Here is a 19,628-nt window from a genome sequence, read left to right as displayed (position 1 = left end):
ATCTGCTCCCCAGTCTGGTCAGCCTGGGTTGTACTGCAGCTGCCTACAGCAAGACCTTAGGGCTCACACCTAGTAGCCTGTAGTGGAGTACACCTGCTGTCTGCTTGAACAGAGGTTTTCAGAGAGGACAGCAGAACTGAGCTGGCACTACCTACAGCTCCCATGTCCTCATCCTCATCTACTCAGTTCTGCTACTTTGTCAACACAGACCCAACAAACAGTATTTGAATGGTCATTGGAGCACCTGGAGGAAGTTTGGGGGCCTCTATATGGGGCTTGGCAAAAACATTCATTACATATTTTTACATTCCTTACGTTGATGAAAAATAAAACATTTAAAGAAGGATTAGGAAATAAATACTAGATAAATAATCAAAGATAGTAAGTACATTTGTATAAAAGTTCTAGAAATCCAGATAATTTAAAAAACAACAACAACAACAACAGAGCAGGCACCCTGAGTAAAATGTGGGCTTTCTTTTTAAAAATCAATGTCAGTATTTTAAAAAAGCTAGAATAAAATGTACGCCTCAGACTTGGTGATCATTTGTTCAAATTCCTAATAGGTTACCATTTACTAGAAACTTTGTTCACACAAAAGTAGGTAATAAAAGTTTTAAAGCCATTTTTATGGCCATTCAGAAATGTATAACAGTTGAAATGATATTTAACACCTCTAAGTTCTTCCTTTTCTTTCATCGACAAAAAAGTACTGTTAGGATTTCTTAGGATACTCTAACTGGATCTGGTATCAAGTATTTGGTCAAGGCTAGCACTCTGCCACTTGAGCCACAGCGCCACTTCTGGCCATTTTCTGTATATGTGGTGCTGAGGAATCGAACCCAGGGCCTCATGTATACGAGGCAAGCACTCTTGCCACTAGGCTATATTCCCAGCCCCCTGGTATCAAGTATTTGGAAATGCTGAGTCTGAACCAATCCCACAGTTGGTATGTTCCCTACAGACGGCTCTGAGGCTGTGAGATGACATGTCAGGCAGAGCCCAGGGATGGTAGCCGCCCTTCCCTCATGTGAGGGAACACATCGAGGTACTTCACCTGAAGCAAGCACTGCAGAGAACCCGGGCCCATCTCTGCCCAGCCCTTACCCAGCCATGTGCTCTGGTGAAAATCAGACTAGTCCTGTGCTGGCCAGGAACAGTGGGGCTGTGGCAGGCAATGGGTCTCTGGTTACATTCCCAGCACCACACTAGGGCTCCCACCTCTGCTGTGTTCACGTCACTCATGAGAAGATGCAGAAGCTAACCTGGCCCTCTGACCTGGGGGCTGATGGCTGACTGCATTCCTAGCCCACTGAGCTGTCTCAGCATCCTGCTGGGAAGCTCTGGGTAGCATATTGGCCGTGGAAGCCATCTCCACACCCTCTTTGTGTCCTTTAACCCTCCAGCACTTCCCCATCTGCTGCATTTTGAGCAGATGACATTTTTCTCCTACTCTGCTGAGAAAGCTGAGATTCTTCAGCTAAGTCCCCCTTCCCTTTGTATTTCTTTTCCTTACTCCCTTCTCTCTTTCCTCCTGTTTCTATTTGTAACTGTGTGCACCCCATCCTTAGTTGATGATCATATACTAGGTGGTTGGAGGGTGATGTAGATGAGGAATTCCCAGGTGTCCTCTGCAGGTGAGCTAGGCCTCAGCTGCTTCTCTTCAAATATGTCTTCTCTCACTAGCAGCTCCCATGTCTCTCTCCTCTTGACTGCATCTGTTGCCACACTCCCAGGCCCTGTTCCTTTGTCAAATCTCTGATAACCCCCTGTTCTTTGTTCCTTCATTCCTTGCCACCTCGTTCATCTGGCAGTGGGTGCTGATTCTCCTTCTCATTTTCCCTGCCCACTCAGCCTTTGACTTTACACCATCTGGATCCTGCACTCACCACACAACAGAAATTGCTTTTTCAAAGGTCACCAGAGACAGAAATACCAACCCTGCGGCATTTCCTCAGCCCTCTGTCCTTCAGCCTCTGCATGATCACATACTGATGATCCCTTTTATGCCCTCAGCTCTCCTCCCTGTCTCACTGAAGCCACATCCCCCTGGCCCCTCCTCTTCCCTGGGGGTCCTTTTATAATCTCTACTGTAAAGGGACACATGGAAAATCAAAGGCCATTGCAGCAGAAGAGAAAGAAGCAGCCCAGTGAGAGAGGCAGGGGATCAAGTTCTCCTTTCAGGGTTTGTGGATTTCTACTGTGTTACCTGTTAAGCTTTGGACACCTCTTTTAGTATTTACTTCTTCCCGTTACTCCTATTGAATACCCCCAGGGAGCCAAAATGGGCTTTGTGTTTGTTTAAGAAACAGCAGGGAACAGGTTAGTGACCAAATCCTGTTTTCTGGATCAGTAATTTGGATTAAATGCAAATTTCCTGAAGCAGCTCCTAGCCTGGGCTGTCCCTCCTAGCTTCTCAGGCTGGGAAAGCTGCACTCCTTTGTCTGGCACCCACCACCCATCCTCCTCTCTGCGAAGGTCTCCCTGCTGGCATGGTAGGAGCAGAGCATCCCCCCTCGTGACTGCTATGAAATGGTTTCTCCAAGAGTCCAAGCAGATATCTGCTCTCTCTTCTGCTCATTCCTCATTTCTCTGGACTTGGAGTCCAAATGGAGGACATTGTAGTTCTTGTTTTACTTTAATCTCCTCCCTCCCCTCAACAGGGCCTGAAGAAAGGGTTTGAACTAGACAATTTATTTAATGGACAGTGGTAACCTTTGGGGCTTGGTCTGAGTGACAGGTGAGAAGTTGCATTTCTTTCCCTTTCTTTCCTTTCCCTCCCTCCTTCTCTCCCTCCCTTCTTTCCTTCCTTCTTCTCTTTCTTGCTTTGGTACTGGGATTTGAACTCAGGGCCTCATACACTTGCTTGGTAGGCACTCTTCTTGTTGAGCCAGAACTTCAGCCCAAAGAAGTTTCCTTTGTCTGTTGTGGGGCTTGAACTCAGGGCCTGGGAACTGTTCTTGAGCATCTTTGTGCTCAAGGCTAGTGCTGTACTACTTGAGCCACAGCACCACTTTTGGTTTTTGAGTGGTTAATTGGAGGTAAGAGTCTCCTGGGGACTGTTCTGCCCATGTTGGTTTCAAACCGCGAACTTCAGATCTCAGCCTCCCAAGTAGTTAGGATTATAGGCATGAGCCACCGGCACCAAGCTTGAGAAGTTGTTTTTCAAGTGTGCATTGCCTAGCTAGCTATCTGTAGGTTCCAATGGGTTAGCGTCTGGGTGTCAGATTTACACTTGAATGTCCCCAGAATGGGGGAGGAGGGAAGGCCATATTGCCCTTGGGACATTAATGTACTTTAGGAGTGACCAGAGATTTGGATCTTTCAGCCTTATTCCCTGTCTTCCAGGAAGAGAGTCCTTATATCTTCTCCATGTGACTGAACACATGCAGGAAGGGTGGGGTCCCTCAAGTGCACAGGAGCTCTTCCATCCTTTTTGCCCCCCCCCCCATATCCTGTGTACCTTTTCACCACATAAATGTAAGCAGGGTGTTCTCCAGGTCCTGGGAGCTGTCGCAGCAAATCTCCAAACCCAAGGAAGGGGCTATGTGAGCTTCCCTATGAAGCTGGGTGGCCAGAACTGCAGGTGGATTGTGGTTGATGTGTACAGAGTAGGGGCAACAGTCTTGGACCTGGAGCTTTCTCCAGGCACATAGTGTCAGTCATGAAGTATTTGACACCCAGGTGTTATGCATGGCAACTCTCCCCACAGTGGATCACAGGAATAGTGTGCATTTAGTGTGAGAGTGCAGAACAAAGCTGTTCTATTCTTTATAGATAGTGACATGGCCTAGATGCCATTTCTAGTAGGCAGTGTCAGGTCTTCTGTCCCATGCTATAACTCCCTGGATCACCTGGGTGTGGCATGTGAATGAAGATGATGGCACTGCTGGTGGATAGGTGGCGCTCACTGAGGTCAGCCAGGAGACTAGGTGTAGTGAGTCTACAGTTACATATTCAGTGTGCTCAGTCCATGGAAGGACAGAATCAGACTGATGTAGGCTGAGAAAACTCTGGGCCTGCCTGCCAGCTGTGTGCTGAGCCTGTGCCCTGAGGAAGCTGGGAAGGAGGCTGCTTGTATCAGTACAGCCTTCCCTGAGCATCCAGAAGAGATCCAGATGTGATCCAGAGATACTGTTGCAAATGCAGCACCACAAGAGAGCTTTCAATCTGTATGAAAGGAATTTCTACCTTGTCTTCTTAGTGAGCAAGAACAAGAGGGCCCTAAACTCCATCTTCCATTTTCATAGCTGGCACATGTAACCCTGTAGAATAAACTATGAAATTTTTGGGGGGAAATAGGTCTTGCTCATTCTCAGTCCATCCTTTACTCTTTCCCTAAGGTCCTCTCTCCCTAAGAAGTTAAACATCCTCTCCAGGTATTATCATACAGATACCTGGGCTTGAGATGCTACTGGAATACGAGTCAATCAAAAAGAAAACTACTCAGAAACTAAAGCAAGAGCTTGTCATTTGTGACTTCTGCATTTACGCAAGGCAGTAGGGCCTCTTACCAGCCAGAGGCTTGGGTCCAGAAACCGTGATCACGATCCCCAGAACTCATGGTCATCACAGGCTTTTGTTCATCCCAAGAGCCCCGTGTGTTCTTTAAAGGTAAGCTGGCAATAGCGGCCTTACCACCTTTGGGTTGGAGAGAGGGGACCTTGTGAATCTCTTGAGTGAGAGGGAGATAAACTCTCTATACTTAGAAAAATTTTAAAAGGTCCCTTAAAGCCTTTTGAGACATATTTGCCCAATATCATGTTTAAGACTAAGGGTTTCATAGTGTTTCTCCAGGGAAATAAAACAATACTGTTTTTATTAGTTGGGATTTTGATTTTCTTTTTCTGTTATTGACATGGTGTTGGCTTATTAGGTATGACCATTCACACACCACAACACACACACACACACACACACACACACACACACACACACACACACACTCAGGAAAAGAATCTTCCTCTCTGAGAATGAAAATTCAAAACAGTGCCCAGAGTTCCCTGCCTACAATGTCAATATGGCCTTGTGTGCAAAGGCACTATTGCATGAGAACCCCTTGTTTCATCCTCTAACAGCTCCCATGGGGCAGCAGTGTGGCAGACCTGGCCCTGTTATGGCACAAACAGACAAAAAAGATGGATGCTCTCTGCCCACAGATAGGTCCTTTTGTTACAAGATTCCGGTTCTCTTCTTGGAGTCCTCCTCATCCTCACCCACCTGATTCTCCCACGATTATCAGAACTCTTCCCTTAAAAGTCTTGAAGAACATGCAGATCCTTGTCTTCATCTTGGAGAGCCACAGTGGCTTAGATAAGAGCACACATGTTCCTCTGTTTTGATTGACCTGTGCCTCATTCACAGACTTGCTGGCAACCAGGGCAACTTACTGAACAACTCTGATCCTTATTTATCTGTAGAGCATAACAATACCCACTTCACAGGATGGTTTGTGGATTAAATGCAGTAAAGAGTGTTGGGCTTGGAGCACAGTGACCACCATATTGTTAGAGCTCAATAACAGCTTGATGTGTGTTCCATTGATTTGAAATGCACATATTTTTTCTCCTCAAATACCAATGCCTTTTCAAAAGAAACAGGAAGTGTGCTGGTTTCCCATGGCTTCAGCTGGGCATTGTTTATGACAGGGCTCATTGCCAGCACATAATCTACCACTCAGATATCCATCCTCAGAACCTGGGGACTTGGCATCAATAGACAGGATCTAGAAGACAACATAGGTGGATTTTTTTTTTTTTAGGCCCACAGGTACCAGCTTGGTTTATGGGACAGTAAATTAGAATCAAAAGTAGGCTAGCTCTCCATAATTGCAAAACCCGCTTAAGGGCTCCCAATGGCTTTCAGTTCTTATATAGTTTCCTATGAAAATGTTGTATCAGCTGAGCTTGTGATACGCAGACATGGGGAAACCTAGCCATCACCAGCTTTGAATCAAGAACAGAGCTGAATTCTGCCAGTGGAGAGGTTTTTAAGAATATCTTAATTTATTTTACTGTTTCTTTTTTCATATGTAAAAGCATAATCTACCATAAAAAGCATTGCCAAAATAAGCTTTAACAGGTTCTTAAGTAAATATAACATACACATTATATCATAAGATACACTGTGTCCTAGTTTTCTTTCTTAATACATAGTTTGCAAAATAATAAGTCCAACACTATTAACAGTGAGAGTGTCATATTTCGGCAAGATACAGTATTAGGTAAGGCATAATTACTGTTGGTTCCTTTAAGTAATTTTCATATAACATGGACCTATAGGGGAATTTTCTCTCCTTTGAATGATATAAGGTTGTCATGCTAATATTTCTTTGTGATATTTTTGTGTTTGTGTATCCATTGGATAAAGCTGTGTGACACAGTTATTAGTCAATTGTTAGTCTAGATATTACCATGGAGTTATTTGGTAAATGTGAGTAACATTGAAAATCAGTTGACTATAAAGAAGAAAATATTTACTTTCTATAAGGTGATCCTAGGGTCAGCCAATTCATTGAAGGCCTCAAGACCAAATGCCAAGATTTCCTGAACAAGGACAAATTCAGATCTTACCGGAACTGCTAGCCTACTGTCCTGTCCTGTGGGTTTCTACTTACCAACCCTACAGTCACTTGAGCCAATACCTTAAAGTAATTCTCTCTCTCTCTCTCTGGCAAGCCCTAATGTAATCCTTTAAAAATACATTAAGTGGGCGCACAGTCTCAGCTCCCGAGTCTGGGCTGTAGCCCTGGCCAGCCAGCCTGCTTTTTATGGTCGCGGTCCCAGCTCCCAAGTCTGTGATCCTGGCCAGTCAGTATACTTTTTGCTCCCCCAATAAATACATCTTTTTGCTTGAGACTGTCTCTGAGCGGTGGACTCTTGGAGGGATGGGGGATTCCCCCACCCTCAGACCCCATTACAATATGGTCCCCTCCCTTGGGGGGACCCCATTACGTTTGGTGCATGGGCTGGGAAGAGTCCTTAACCACCTTCTTTTTTGGAGAAGATGCCGGGGCGGGTGGGGTGGGGAGGGGGGGAAGAAACCTCCGGAGGTGCAGGACTAGCTGTTAAACTTTGGTTTGAAGGAAGAATGTCTCTTAATCAATCTGTATATCCTAAAGAAAGTGAAGAAAAGAATTCAAAAGTTGTAGACCCCAAACTGTCGAAACTGTCGGAAGACAGTTTGTGTGCTTAGCATCTCAAGAAGTTCTTCAGAAAGCTCAGCAAAGTGGGAGGTCAAAGTGTCTCCAATGTGGTGGTTCCTGGATGTTCTACTGCTACACATGTTACGTCCCAGTTGAAAACGTACCTACTGAACAAATTCCACTTGTGAAGCGACCACTGAAGATTGACGTTATTAAACATCCAAATGAAACAGATGGCAAAAGTACAGCTATACATGCAAAGCTCTTAGCACCTGAGTTTGTAAATATATACCCATACCCTTGTATTCCAGAATATGAAGACCATCAAGTGGCACTTATTTTTCCTGGACCAGAGTCTATATCAATACAAGATATTTCTTTTCATCTACAAAAACAAATTCAAAGTAAAGCCAGAGGCAGAAATGATGACCCCAAGAAGCAGTTTTTTAAACGCAAGAAAACTGAAGAGCAGGAGAGCTGTGAGCTGAACGAGAGCAGAGGTGCAACACTGAAAAAAAATATCTTCATAGACAGTACCTGGAACCAGACAAACAAAATATTCACTGATGAGCGACTGCAAGGGTTATTACAAGTTGAATTGAAAACCAGAAACACTTGCTTTTGGCACCATCAGAAAGGGAAGCCAGACACTTTCCTCTCCACAATTGAAGCCATTTATTACTTTCTAGTGGACTACCACACTGATGTATTAAAAGAGAAATATGAAGGACAATATGACAATCTGTTATTTTTCTATTATTTTATGTACCAGTTGATAAAGAATACCAAGTGCTCTGGAGGTAAGGAAGCAGCAAAACTTATCCATTAGTTAGCAAGCCATCTGTCATTTTCTTTTCCTAAAATTAATAAACTTACAGTTGTGCTTTGTTTTAAAAAATACATTAAGTAGAATTCCCCAGGATGACCAATTTAAAAACAAAGGGAGAGAGAAGTCTTCTATGTTTATAGTTGCTTAACTAGTGCAGACTACCATTTTTATTGTATTTCTGCTAGGGCTGTTTGGGTGTCTGGTAGACTATAACCCAGTAAGTTTCACTTCAATCTCCATGTCTTCCCTAAACTTATATGATTGTTTTTGACCATGTACAGGACCTTATATCTATTCCAAGTAACTCCCACTTCACTAATTTTGGCCAATCACTCTAGGCATCATTTGCCACTCAGGGGGATGTCTTCTAATGTCTCCCCCATTGGGGAGGTGTGTACTGCAGCTGTGAGGTTTGAAAAGACAGAGTTCATGCCTTTTCAGGTGCAGGAATGGAGGCACCAATTATGTCCTTACTGCAGGCCTTGGAGCAGTCATCTTGGTCCTTTCACTGCAGCTCAGCCTCTCCAGAGTCAATTGCTCTGGGCTTGGACTGCACGTGGCAGAAGTGAATGAGTTGTATTAATAGTTTCCCTAGCATAATCCATCATCCCCTCAACAATGCATTTCTGGCAGTTAATTAGAATCCACACAGTGGAATAACGAACATCGTGTTTAGAATTACAATCTATTGCTGAACAACAGATCAAACAGTCCGTTGTCTCCCATCAACCAGGATGTCTTAAGTGTCTGCTTTCTGGAGCCTATTTAGCACTCTTTAGCTGATAATTCTGTGGAATGTTTTCAGATGGCTTCATCACATCTGTGGGGTGGAACCTCTACCCATCTACTGGCAGGAGGTACAGGAAGGTGAGAGTGGAGCTCAGCATTTGAACAACTGACGCTACCATTGTCCAAGGCAGCAAAACTGCTATCTCTTCTATGGGCTCAGCCTCTGAGTCTGCCTTCAGGAAAATAGGAGGGAGGAAGAATTCATAGGATAAAGTTTGGATCAGAGACATTAGTCCAATTCTTTCTCCATTCACAGCCTTATAGAGGATGGAGGCTCTACCTTCCAACCAGCTGTGCTTTCTCTTGTCCCCCACTGAGGTCTGGGACTTTGCTGCACCTGAACATAGCTGACTTTCACCAGGCCCCAGCTGCCCTCAGCACTTCTGCTGGCTCAGAGACATGTCTGCTCTTCTCAGCATTCAGGACAGTCAATTGATTGGCAATTTTAGAGTTTCCCAGTCGGGCTGCCCCCATGGATAATCTCTCGCTCCATGAAACAACTGTGGAAACCCATGAGAAATGTCTTTGGCTCTGACATGGTTAGGAATTGCTCTGGTCTCCTGTTGTCACCTTATGGGAGCACTTTGACCACTCCAGGGACTAAGAGAAATGACCATGTGGCAGGGGTTTTGAGAGAGTAACTCTGGGAGAATTTGTGTCTTTCAACAGCCTGGTTATTCGTGGCTCTGAAAAGAAGTATCCTTCATGTTAAGGCATGAATGTATCCCTGCTGCTGGAAAATTTAATCCTCAATGACATGGTTGGGGGAAGTGATTAGGTCTTGGGGGCGCTTCCTGACTAGTGCCATCGTTGGTGCGCTACTTACAGAAGTAGGCTCAGTTCTCTGGTGCTCTCTTGCCCTCCCCAGATGCAGCCCTTTGATCTTGAACTTCTCAACCTCCAGGACCATAAGACAAAGAACTTTTTTGTTGTGTTGTTGATTGTGGGGCTTGAACTCAGGTCCTGGGCACTGTCCCTGAGCTTTTTTGCTCAAGGCTAGTGCTCTACCACTTTGAGCCACAGTGCCACTTCTGGGTTTTGAAATGTTAATTGGAGATAAGAGTCTCACAGGGACTTTTCTGCCCATGCTGGCTTTCACCCATGATCCTCAAATCTCAGCCTCCTGAGTAGCTATGATTATAGACATGAGATACCAGCGCCTGGTTCAAAGAACTTCTTTTCATTGTAAATTACTGTATTCTTTCATTACAGCACAAAATGGATTGAAATTCTATATTATTCTGCTCTGGGGACCCACCTGGCCCAGATTTCTTGAGCAGTCCTACACTGACAGGCTCTTGGAGAGTTCCCAGGGAGTCCCTGAAATTAGAATCCAACCCCACAACACTGAATGATCCTAGCAGTTACCAGCCCTAGGTGTAAACCAGTAATCTTAGGTACTCAGACATTCAGTTTCCTCATCGACAAAATGGGTCCTCAATCAAATGTGAAGTATACCGTTAATGTCCAACTAATATGTTCTCTGTGTGTGTATGCCAGAGAAAGAAAGAATCACTTTTACAACTACTCACATTTATTCTTGGTTCCCACATTATAGGCAGATTGAGTCATACTTGAAAAAGATGGCTGTTCTCCTCCATGCCTTAGTGGAAGGTGTGGTGGCCCATACATCTAGGTCTCCTTTTACTTAACGGATTTGGTTGCTAGGTTGAAGACATGATATATCAGAATCAGTTTAAGAGTAGGTGAGACAGCAGAATTCATTATATTCTAGTCACTCAGGCTTGAGGTGGGAGTCCTGATATGCTATAAATACTTATGAACTGATAAAGGATGAAAAACCTTGGCTTGTTAGTTGCCTTAGTCTATTTCTGGTCTTGTAATGGAGTATTCCAGACTGGCATACTTACATAGTAGAGATACATGGGGGCTCTTGGTTCTGGTTGCTGAGAAGCTCAGGACTCAGAGGCTGTATCTCTTAGGGCCTTTATGTTGTGCCATAACATGGCAGAAGGGAAAGCAAGAGTATGTGGGAGAGACAGAGAAACCCAGCTTTTTATAACAAAGCCATTCATTCCTGAGCAAAGTAAGGGCCTGGGTCCATGCATGAAGGTGGAGATCTCATAACTTCTTCAGTACTGCCAGTGTGGCCATTAAATTCTCACCTGGGGCTTGAGGGGGATGTTCAGAGGGCAGCAGCAGTGTTTGCTGCTTTGCCGGGATGTGCAGAATGGAAGGAGATGGCAGAGTTGAGGGAGAAAGGAGCTCACACAGTTCTCACATTCAGGTCCAAGTCTGCTGGAGGCAGGTGAGGAGTGATGGAGTGATGAAAAGTAGGGGGCAGGCTGTCTCATTGGCAGCCACTGAGAAAAAGCAAAGATGATTCTTTTGCCCATAAATAAGTGTCTCATCAGGTCTGACATGGGCACTGGTATTGGCTGGTTTGCTGGGCCCATGCCTCAGTCCCAGCATCACTTGGCCCCCACTGGATGGCATTTTATCCACCATTGCAGCTGCATTCCCCACCCTCCCACCCTGTTCCCATCCATAGTCTCGCGTGGTGTAGGCGTTTTATGAATGCCTGTTCATTGCAGACGTTTTCCATAATGCGTCCTACGTGGGTGCAACCAGGAAAGTTAAAGACCTTTTAAGGCACTTTACCCAAATCTTGGATTGGTGGTGAGGCTTCTGTCTTTCTTTTCAATGTTTGTGGCCTCACATGAGGCCTCTATTATTTCTCTTGTGCATTTAATAGCACAAGGCAGTAGATAGGTGCTCACAGAGAGCAGTGTCTGCAGTGGTTCTGGCTCCGTCCCTCAACCCCGATCTGACAGCACTTTCTCAATTCACTAGCCCAGCTGGACACAGAGAAGCCTGGTGTGTGCACAGGTTCACCTCCTGCTCCTGGCTCAGTGAGGCTGGAAAAACACGTGAAAGACTCACGTGCATTAGTAATGCCTTGCTGTGGCTTTATGCATAAATTGGGTGCCTTATGGAAAAATCACTGCATCTCCGATATAAATCCCCACAAGACAATAAATATAGATTCCTTTGTCATCATCACAGCGATATCTTCATCTGCCTGTGGTGATTAAAGTATAAGCAAACTGCTGTTTAATTTCATTCCAGGTGATTTCCAAACTGTGTTGTGTAAAGATGTCGCTGCAAAACTACTCCCTGCAGCCCAGGGAGTCCTACTGCTTAGGACTCGGTGTTACAAACTCCTGGCTGCTGCTGCTGAGGAACCAGTTTGAATCTAGCTGTGTAGAATGCACATGGATATTCCAAACCTCCATCACTTTGTCTTTGGCTCTCTTTACCCAGGGCCTTTTGTTCTGCCTTTCGGAAACCTTTTTCTCTATCCTTCTAGTTACTGACAAAGAAGCTTACTCTGAAGCTCAGAGAAGTTGAGCCGCTTCTGGATCTGTTTAGCGATGCCCAGGAGCACCACCCCCCCTCGTCCCCACCCCATTGCCCTGCTTGGCTGCTTTTATGAAGATGGCTTTTTCTGGGGCTGTCAGGCATGGACAGAGGCCTCTCAGCTCCACAGGTCTCACTTGAGAAAGAAGGGCCCAGGGCTTGTGGTGGAAGAGATGCAGAAATAAAGGTATAGGAAGGGATTTTGAGTCACTGATAATACAATTGATGATTTATTTCACCCATGGATGGGCTGGCTCCTGTGGTAGCCAGCAGCAAGGGAGTAGCCTGGTCTTATTTTCCTGCAATAATTCAAACCAGGAGAGTATGCACACATGCATACTTGCTTGGCCATCCAGGTACTAAATGGGAATGTTGTTGGAGTTCAGGGAGTATGTATCCTCAAGTTGATTCATGATCATTTGTAGGGAACTTTCTTACTGGTGAGCTCTTACTTTCCTGTCTGCCATGTCATGACACAGCATGGATGTATATACCACTTATAGCCTTTGCACCTTAGACTTCCCAGTGTCCAGATCTGAGCCCCCCATGCACCTTTACTGTTTGTAAATAAGCCAGTTAGGGTTACAATGGCAGAAGAGAAACTAAGGCAACTACAAGCCAAATCATTTGCCAGAAGCATTTACCAGCACTTCTACCCACGACATCTACCCACGACATTTACCACGACATCTACCCAAATGGCTAGAATAAATGAATTTTAGTGTTTCTTATCCTGTTGGTATCTGGAAGACAATAAAATGTGAATGTGGTCTCTAGGGTGGGAAATGCATTGGTCTGGGAGGCAAGGATGAGAGCAGGTGCACCTAAGCCTCTGTATGCCCATAAAGAGAGAAAACATCACTTAGGGTAGACACAGTCCTTATAAACCTGGAACCCCAGTATTTTCAGAGTGAACCCTTTAAAAAATTTTTAGTGTGTGTGTGTGTGTGTGTGTGTGTGTGTGTGTGTGTGTGTGTGTGTGTACCAATACTGGAGCTTGAATTCAGTGCCTTGAGCTCTCACTTGGCTCTTTCACTCAAGGCTGACACTCTACTCTTTGAGCCATAGCTCCATTTCCAGGTTTTTGGTGGTTAATTGAAGGTAAGAGTCTCATGGACTTTCCTGCCTAGGTTGGCTTCAAACCATGATCCTCAGATTTTAGCCACCTGAGTGGCTAGGATTATAGGTGTGAACCAACAGTACTTGGCAACTTCAAGGTTCTAAAAGATGAAAAACAGAATGAAAATGATTCACAAACAGGAAAACACATATGTCTGAGTTACTATATATTTTGGAGCAAAGACACTGTCTTTGCCTTGTGTGTGTGCGTGCGCGTGTGCATGAATGCACGTGCACATGCATGAGCACACCTGGGTATGACTCTCCAGCTGTTGGGGAGCAGAGTCTGGCTGTCGTGGTCTAGTATACCCAGATGTCCCCATTCTGGAGTTCCAACTGCCATCTAGAACTGAAGGGTGGGGAATTTTGGGGGTGCATAACTTATGGAGCTACAGAGCCTCCTCTTTTCCTCACCACCCCCTCTCAGGGCTTACCCACAAGGTCTAGAATCTCACGTACAGCAAGACCAGGCTACATGAGAAGGATTGGTGGCCCTGGACCTGGGGCCACTGCATCCAAGAACAGTGATGAAACTTCCCGAGCCACATACCAAGGTCACCATGCCCATGATGGGAACTGCAGGCCTAAGGGCCCCATTTCATTGAGCTTTAGAGCTTCTGCCTGTCAGTACATTTTGTTTCTTCTCCAGCTGCTTAGTGTATACTGTACCAATCAAACACAGTTCTGTGATATAGCAGAATATATATTTGGATTTTATCTCTGTTACCTGGCATGTTATTTCTAGAATCCTTGGGAACTCAAAGTAATGGTGACTCATTATATGCTAATTAGTGAACTGGTGGCTGGAAGCCCTAGGTAGCTTCAGGATTGGGGGTGGGGGGGGGGAGGCTGGTTATCAAAAAAGATCAAGGCAGGATGTGTGGTGTGGATAATCTTTGAGGAGGGAGGGGAATAATCAGTGATTATCAATGATTCCCTCGATTGCAAGTAATATAATGAAAGCTCCATAAAGCCCTGGGAGACAAGTTCTGGAACTTTCAGGTTGTAAAGATTTCTGGGGGTGGTACACCTGGACAGGGTATAGAAGTTTCACATCCTTCCTCAACACCTTGCCCCGTGTATCTCTTCATCCTGAAATATCCTTTATAACAAGCCAGGAAACCTCAGTGCCTTTCTGCGTCTTTTCTGGCTCTACACCCAATTTTCAATGCCTGCTGATTTTATGTCACAAAAGCTCCTTCAATCCATTTATGTCTCTCTATGCCCAGTGTTGCCACTCTTGTTCCAGACATTTCTCACCAATTGATTTCAGAAGTCTGGTAACTTACTCCCTAGATCTAACTGTATCTTGCTTCAATCTCTTCACAGCCTTATATGTTTGGAAACTTCAAGCATGTCAATCTGTTCCCATCGTCCTTCTACTCCAAGCCTATTTTTGGCCTCATGTTGCCTGCAGGATGAAGCCCAAGGCAAACTGCTGGACCACACATGATTTTTAGCATCATTCCCCTCTCCCATCTCCCAGGCCTCTAGATAAACAAGACTCCATGTAATTTCCCCAGAGCACCATACTCTCATGTGTGGACATTTGCACCATTATTCCCTCTGTCTATCAATTCCCCAAGTCCCTTCCCTTGTCTATCTTCTTACTCTTTAGGCTTGTCTTGGCTACCAACTTCTCCTGACAATGATATTGATGACCCTCATTTGTTCCTGAGGATGGCCTCAGAAACATGTCCATCAAATGAATCACTTATTCACTAGTCTATGAGTTCCCCTAGGGCCAGATCCTGGCTGATCCTGATGCTTTGAGTGGCGCTGGGCTCAGAGTAGATCTGCAAATCCTGTGCGGCAGGTTTTCATTTCTAAGGAAATTCTACTTGCATTTTTAGGAGGAAATGGACATGCCAAATTATGCCAATGCATTCCAGATGATTAATTATTTACTATTACTTTTTTGCTGGCATTAGTTTGAACTCAGAGCCTCAATCTTGCTTGGTTTGCTTGCTCCATTGGTGCTCTCCCATCTGAATCATGTCTCTAGCCCTACTTTTTGTTTGTTATTTTGGAGATGGAGTTTCACACACATTTTTGCCCAGGCTGGTTTCCTTAGAATCTCAGTTTCCTGTGTAGGTAGGATTTATAGGTATGAGCCACCTACGCCTGGCCCAAATTATTTTTGATTGATAACATAGAATGCATTTGCTCAAACCATTGCACTTCTTTTGCAATAAGAATGAATTCACAGAGTGGCTCTGCCTTCTCCATGATAGCAGTGAAGACTTCTCTGCAAGGGCTCTGAGAGGCCTCTCTCAAGCCTCCCCATGTCCCCTGTGGTACTCAAGGCACACTTTCTGTGGGGATCAGCAGTGTAGTTTCTAGAATATTGAAAGGTACCATGATTTGTTCTGCCTTTGCTATTTGATTGAAGTCAAGTTTCTCTCTCTCTCTTCCCTCTCTCTCTTCCCACACCCTCTGTCTGCCATATTGACTTATAGATGGCTGGAAGTGAAACAGCCTATCTTGTTTTTTTTTTTTTTTTGTAATTTTCAGTATTTATTTATTTATTTTTGCCAGTCCTGCGGCTTGAACTCAGGACCTGAGTACTGTCCCTGGCTTCTTTTTTTCTTTTTGAAGTTGTAATGTAATTTATAGACATTTTAGAATAGTGAGAATGAGAAAAAAGTAACATTTGAAAACATAACAACTGGAATTGCTCTACAGTTAAAGATCCATGTATGATACATCATATGCATTACTTTGTGTGTGTCTCAGGCATCCTTTCCTATTGTTTGGACTGCTGCTGAAGTAACTCCTATATATACACACACAACTTCATTGTTTCTTGTCTCATATCTATGTGCCCTTCTCTCACCCATTGCCCTAGGGATCCTAATTGATATCAAAGCACAAGTAGGCTACTTGACACCCACATATGCATTCCCCAGAAATGACATGTCCCTGGCTTCTTTTTGCTAGAGGCTAGCACTCTACCTCTTGAGCTACAGTGCCCACTTCCGGCTTTTCCGTTTATGTGGTGCTGAGGAATCGAACCCAGGGCTTCATGCATGGTAGGCAAGCACTCTACCACTAAGCCACATTCCCAGCCCAGCCTATCTTAAGAATCAATTTGACACATGTGACACATACTACTCTGCTCCTGAGTGGGAGTCCCTCAAGATGTATGCACTGGCCCATCCCCTACCCCAGCTTTGAAAATGCTATAGCCTGTGCCAGAGGCTCATGGCTTCCAGTACCTGTCAGTGCACTGCTAGTAATTGAATGGCTCTCTGTAGGATGTGTGATCATTTTCCTTCTCAAGCTCTCTCATAATTTTTTAAAAAAGAAATATAGGGGAAAATATGGATTCCAATGAAAGGTCAAGCTTCACTGATGTGACATAACCAAAGCACACAATAATCAAAACACCTACTTTTTCTACAAACATTGGCAAAGATGAATTTGCCCACTCTACATCTGCTTTTGACAAGTTTTTGTGGATCTCAATTTTAAGACTCACTTGATTTTTTATAAATGGTCATCAATTAAATTTACTCTGTATGATCTCAGAGGGAAAGGGCATTATAAACAAGTAGAAGAACTCTACTTTCCTTAATATTTGCTAATGTCTACTACTCGTCATGGGAATGATATGTGATTATCTCTATGAGATACTTTATTATTATTATTTTTTTGTGCTAGTATGGGGGCTTGTTTGCCTTTTTCACTCAAGGCTGATAGTTGACCACTTGAACCATACCTCCACTCTGGCTTTTTGCTGGCTAGTTGAAGATAAGAGTCTCTTGGATTTTCCTGTTTAGGCTTGTTTTGAACCACATCTTTTTGATCTCAGCCTCCCAAGTAGCTAGATGTGGACCACTGGTGGCTCTTTCTCTGAGTTTTATCCCACTTATTTTCATTAGCATCAATTATTTGTGTGAAAAGATTTCAGCTTGACATGTACATACATGTATACGATGTACCATGACAAGAAACACCTTCTCTGTTATGCTCCCTTATGTCTTCTCTCCCTTCCCAATTTCAAAGATTTGTGCTTCTACAAATCTTTCCTATGCTTCCATATAAATAAGGAGCTCTCCAGAGTGAGTACTGTTACCTCCTTTTAAATTGTGGCCCCCATGCAGCCATGCCTAGGGGTCTTTGGGAAGAAGAGCAAGCGTGACTTCAGGCTCAGGGAAGAGGCCCTGTTGTGTTTTTCACGGCAGGTATGAACAGTTTGGTTTTGAGCGGATGTATCAGCAGCTTTCAAGGGTGAAGAAAGGTCTTGACCTTCAAATTAACTTCCTTCATCTCCCATCAGGGATCTTCTATCTTTGGAGGGATCGAGTTCTACTGGATGGGTTTGCCAGTCAGATTTCTATCACGGAGAAAGATACCTAAGATTATAAATGTATCAGGAGAAAAGCCTCCTTTGGGATAAGAATCTTGGGGGTTTCAGTCCATGATTGGTTAACCCCATTGCTTTGGGGCCCATGGAGAGGTAGTATAACACAGCAGGGAACACATGGGAAAAACAGTGATTTCATGGCTATAAAGCAGAGAAAGGAAGAAGAAAGAGCTAGGGTCCTATTCTCCCCTTAAAGAATGTGCTCCCAATCATCAGAAGATTTCCTAAAAGAGCACACCTTTTAAAATTTCCACTACCTTCCTCCCAATAGCACCAAGCTAAGGATAAAGCTTTTTAACACACTGAGCTCATTTTGAGATTTAAGATCTACACTATAGCACCTGGATGATCCCTTATTTGCATGCTCCCTCACTTCCAGTGTCCTTTTATATAGGCTAGAAGGGCCTCTCAAAGGCAGTTTTGGCTGAAATATAGGCATTCTGAGTTTCCTTCAGTGCTGGTGGAAGGCAATCCTTCTCATAATAGAAGGCATTCTTATAATATCTGTGACAAGCATGATGCTGTTGATCCCTTCTCCTGTTTCTCTTTGCAGGTCTCTAGTATGTCTATTTTCCAGGTTCTCCCAGATACCAAGAGGTCCAAGGAGAGGTGATATCCAGAAAGAGTTTGTGATCTCAGGGGCAGGAAAATCATTCAGGAGCTCCAGATCTCAGGGTCTAGTTACAAAAGTCACTAACCACTGAGGTCCCTGGAAGCCATGTTATTCTCCGCTTAGGCCAGAGGCTCACGATGTCAGAGGCTTCCTCTTTCACCTGTGAAACAATTATGACCTCAAGTTCAGTGGAAGAAGTGTGAACCTTTGGGGAGCTTTCAGTCTAAAGAGAGAAAGATAGATACAAAATAACCAAGACTTGCATAAGTCAGTCTAAGAACTCTGCACTCTAGGAGCAAGGAGACAGTCATCTTCCACTCAACTGTATTCAAGTGAATTTCACCATCTGTGCTGTAAAAGCCCTTTGGGGAGATGGGCTGGGAGTGTGGAAGAGTGAAACCATCACAGACTAAGGAACATGAGATGGCCACGTTCTCTCCCTTCCCTCACGCTCTCTGTCAGCTTTGGCTCTTCTTCCTTCCTTCAACAAGTATCAGTGGTGTTCTTACATACTCCAGGCTCTATGCTTCTCCCTGGGGAGGGGAATGGTGAGCTGAACACAAACTCTGTCTTGTTTTCATGGAATTTACTGAAATGTGTGAGGAAAACAACTGCCAGTCAGTAAGCATTCAAGTGTGCAATGAGGAACTGTGTTCAGGAAAGCACAGAGGGTTGTTCGCGAGGTGAGGGGTTTCTCAGGCAGGACAGCAAACCCTGGGCATGTTGTGCTACAGCACATTTTTTCATTAATTTAACTTTGAAGTCAGGGCCTTATTTTTGCTAGATATATGCTCTAATGTTAATCTACACTTCTAGTTTTTAAAAAACTAGAAGTTTCCCCTAGTCTTGGGGCTTGAATTCAGGGTCTGGGTACTGTCCCTGAGCTTCTTTTTGCTTAAGACTAGTACTCTACTACTTGAGACACAGTGCCACTTTTGGCTTTTTCTGAGTATATTGGAGATAATAGTCTCATGGAGTTTTTTGCCCAGGCTGGTTTTGAATCTTGATCATCAGATCTCAGCCTCCTGAGTAGCTAGGATTATAGAAGTGGGCCCCTGATCCCAGGCCTACTTTATTTATTTTTTTTTAAAGGAAACACTGGTTATTTAGAGAGAGGGTCTCAAGTTTTGCCCAGCCTATTCCTGAACTATGTGCTGTCTTACTATGTCATACTTCCGGCAAAAGATAAGATAGCAGGTATATGTTTTCATGCCCAGCTTCTTTGATGCTCAGAAACTTTTGCCTAAGTTGGCCTAGACCTGATATCCTTTTGATCTCAGGCTCTCACACAGCTAGAATAACAGATGCATATTACAGCACTCACCTGTTGGTTGAAATGGAGACTTGTGAGTGAACTTTTTGCCTGAGTTGTCCTCAGTTTGTG

General features: G+C 44.2%; 1 protein-coding gene across 1 annotated transcript; it reads left to right on the top strand.

Annotated features, from left to right (window-relative positions):
* The first annotated feature begins 7,069 nt into the window (after nucleotides 1-7,069).
* On the top strand, nucleotides 7,070-7,973 carry LOC125348011 (tRNA-uridine aminocarboxypropyltransferase 1-like). The gene is given in 2 exon segments (XM_048340948.1): nucleotides 7,070-7,183; nucleotides 7,186-7,973. Coding segments are annotated over 2 exon segments (882 nt in total). The 5' UTR covers nucleotides 7,070-7,089.
* The last annotated feature ends 11,655 nt before the right edge of the window (nucleotides 7,974-19,628 follow it).

This window comes from Perognathus longimembris, chromosome 3 (genome assembly GCF_023159225.1).
Source record: "Perognathus longimembris pacificus isolate PPM17 chromosome 3, ASM2315922v1, whole genome shotgun sequence".
Lineage (NCBI taxonomy): Eukaryota > Metazoa > Chordata > Mammalia > Rodentia > Heteromyidae > Perognathus > Perognathus longimembris.
The sequence above is the reverse complement of the archived record's forward strand: the minus strand, read 5'-3'. Positions and strand labels throughout refer to the sequence as shown.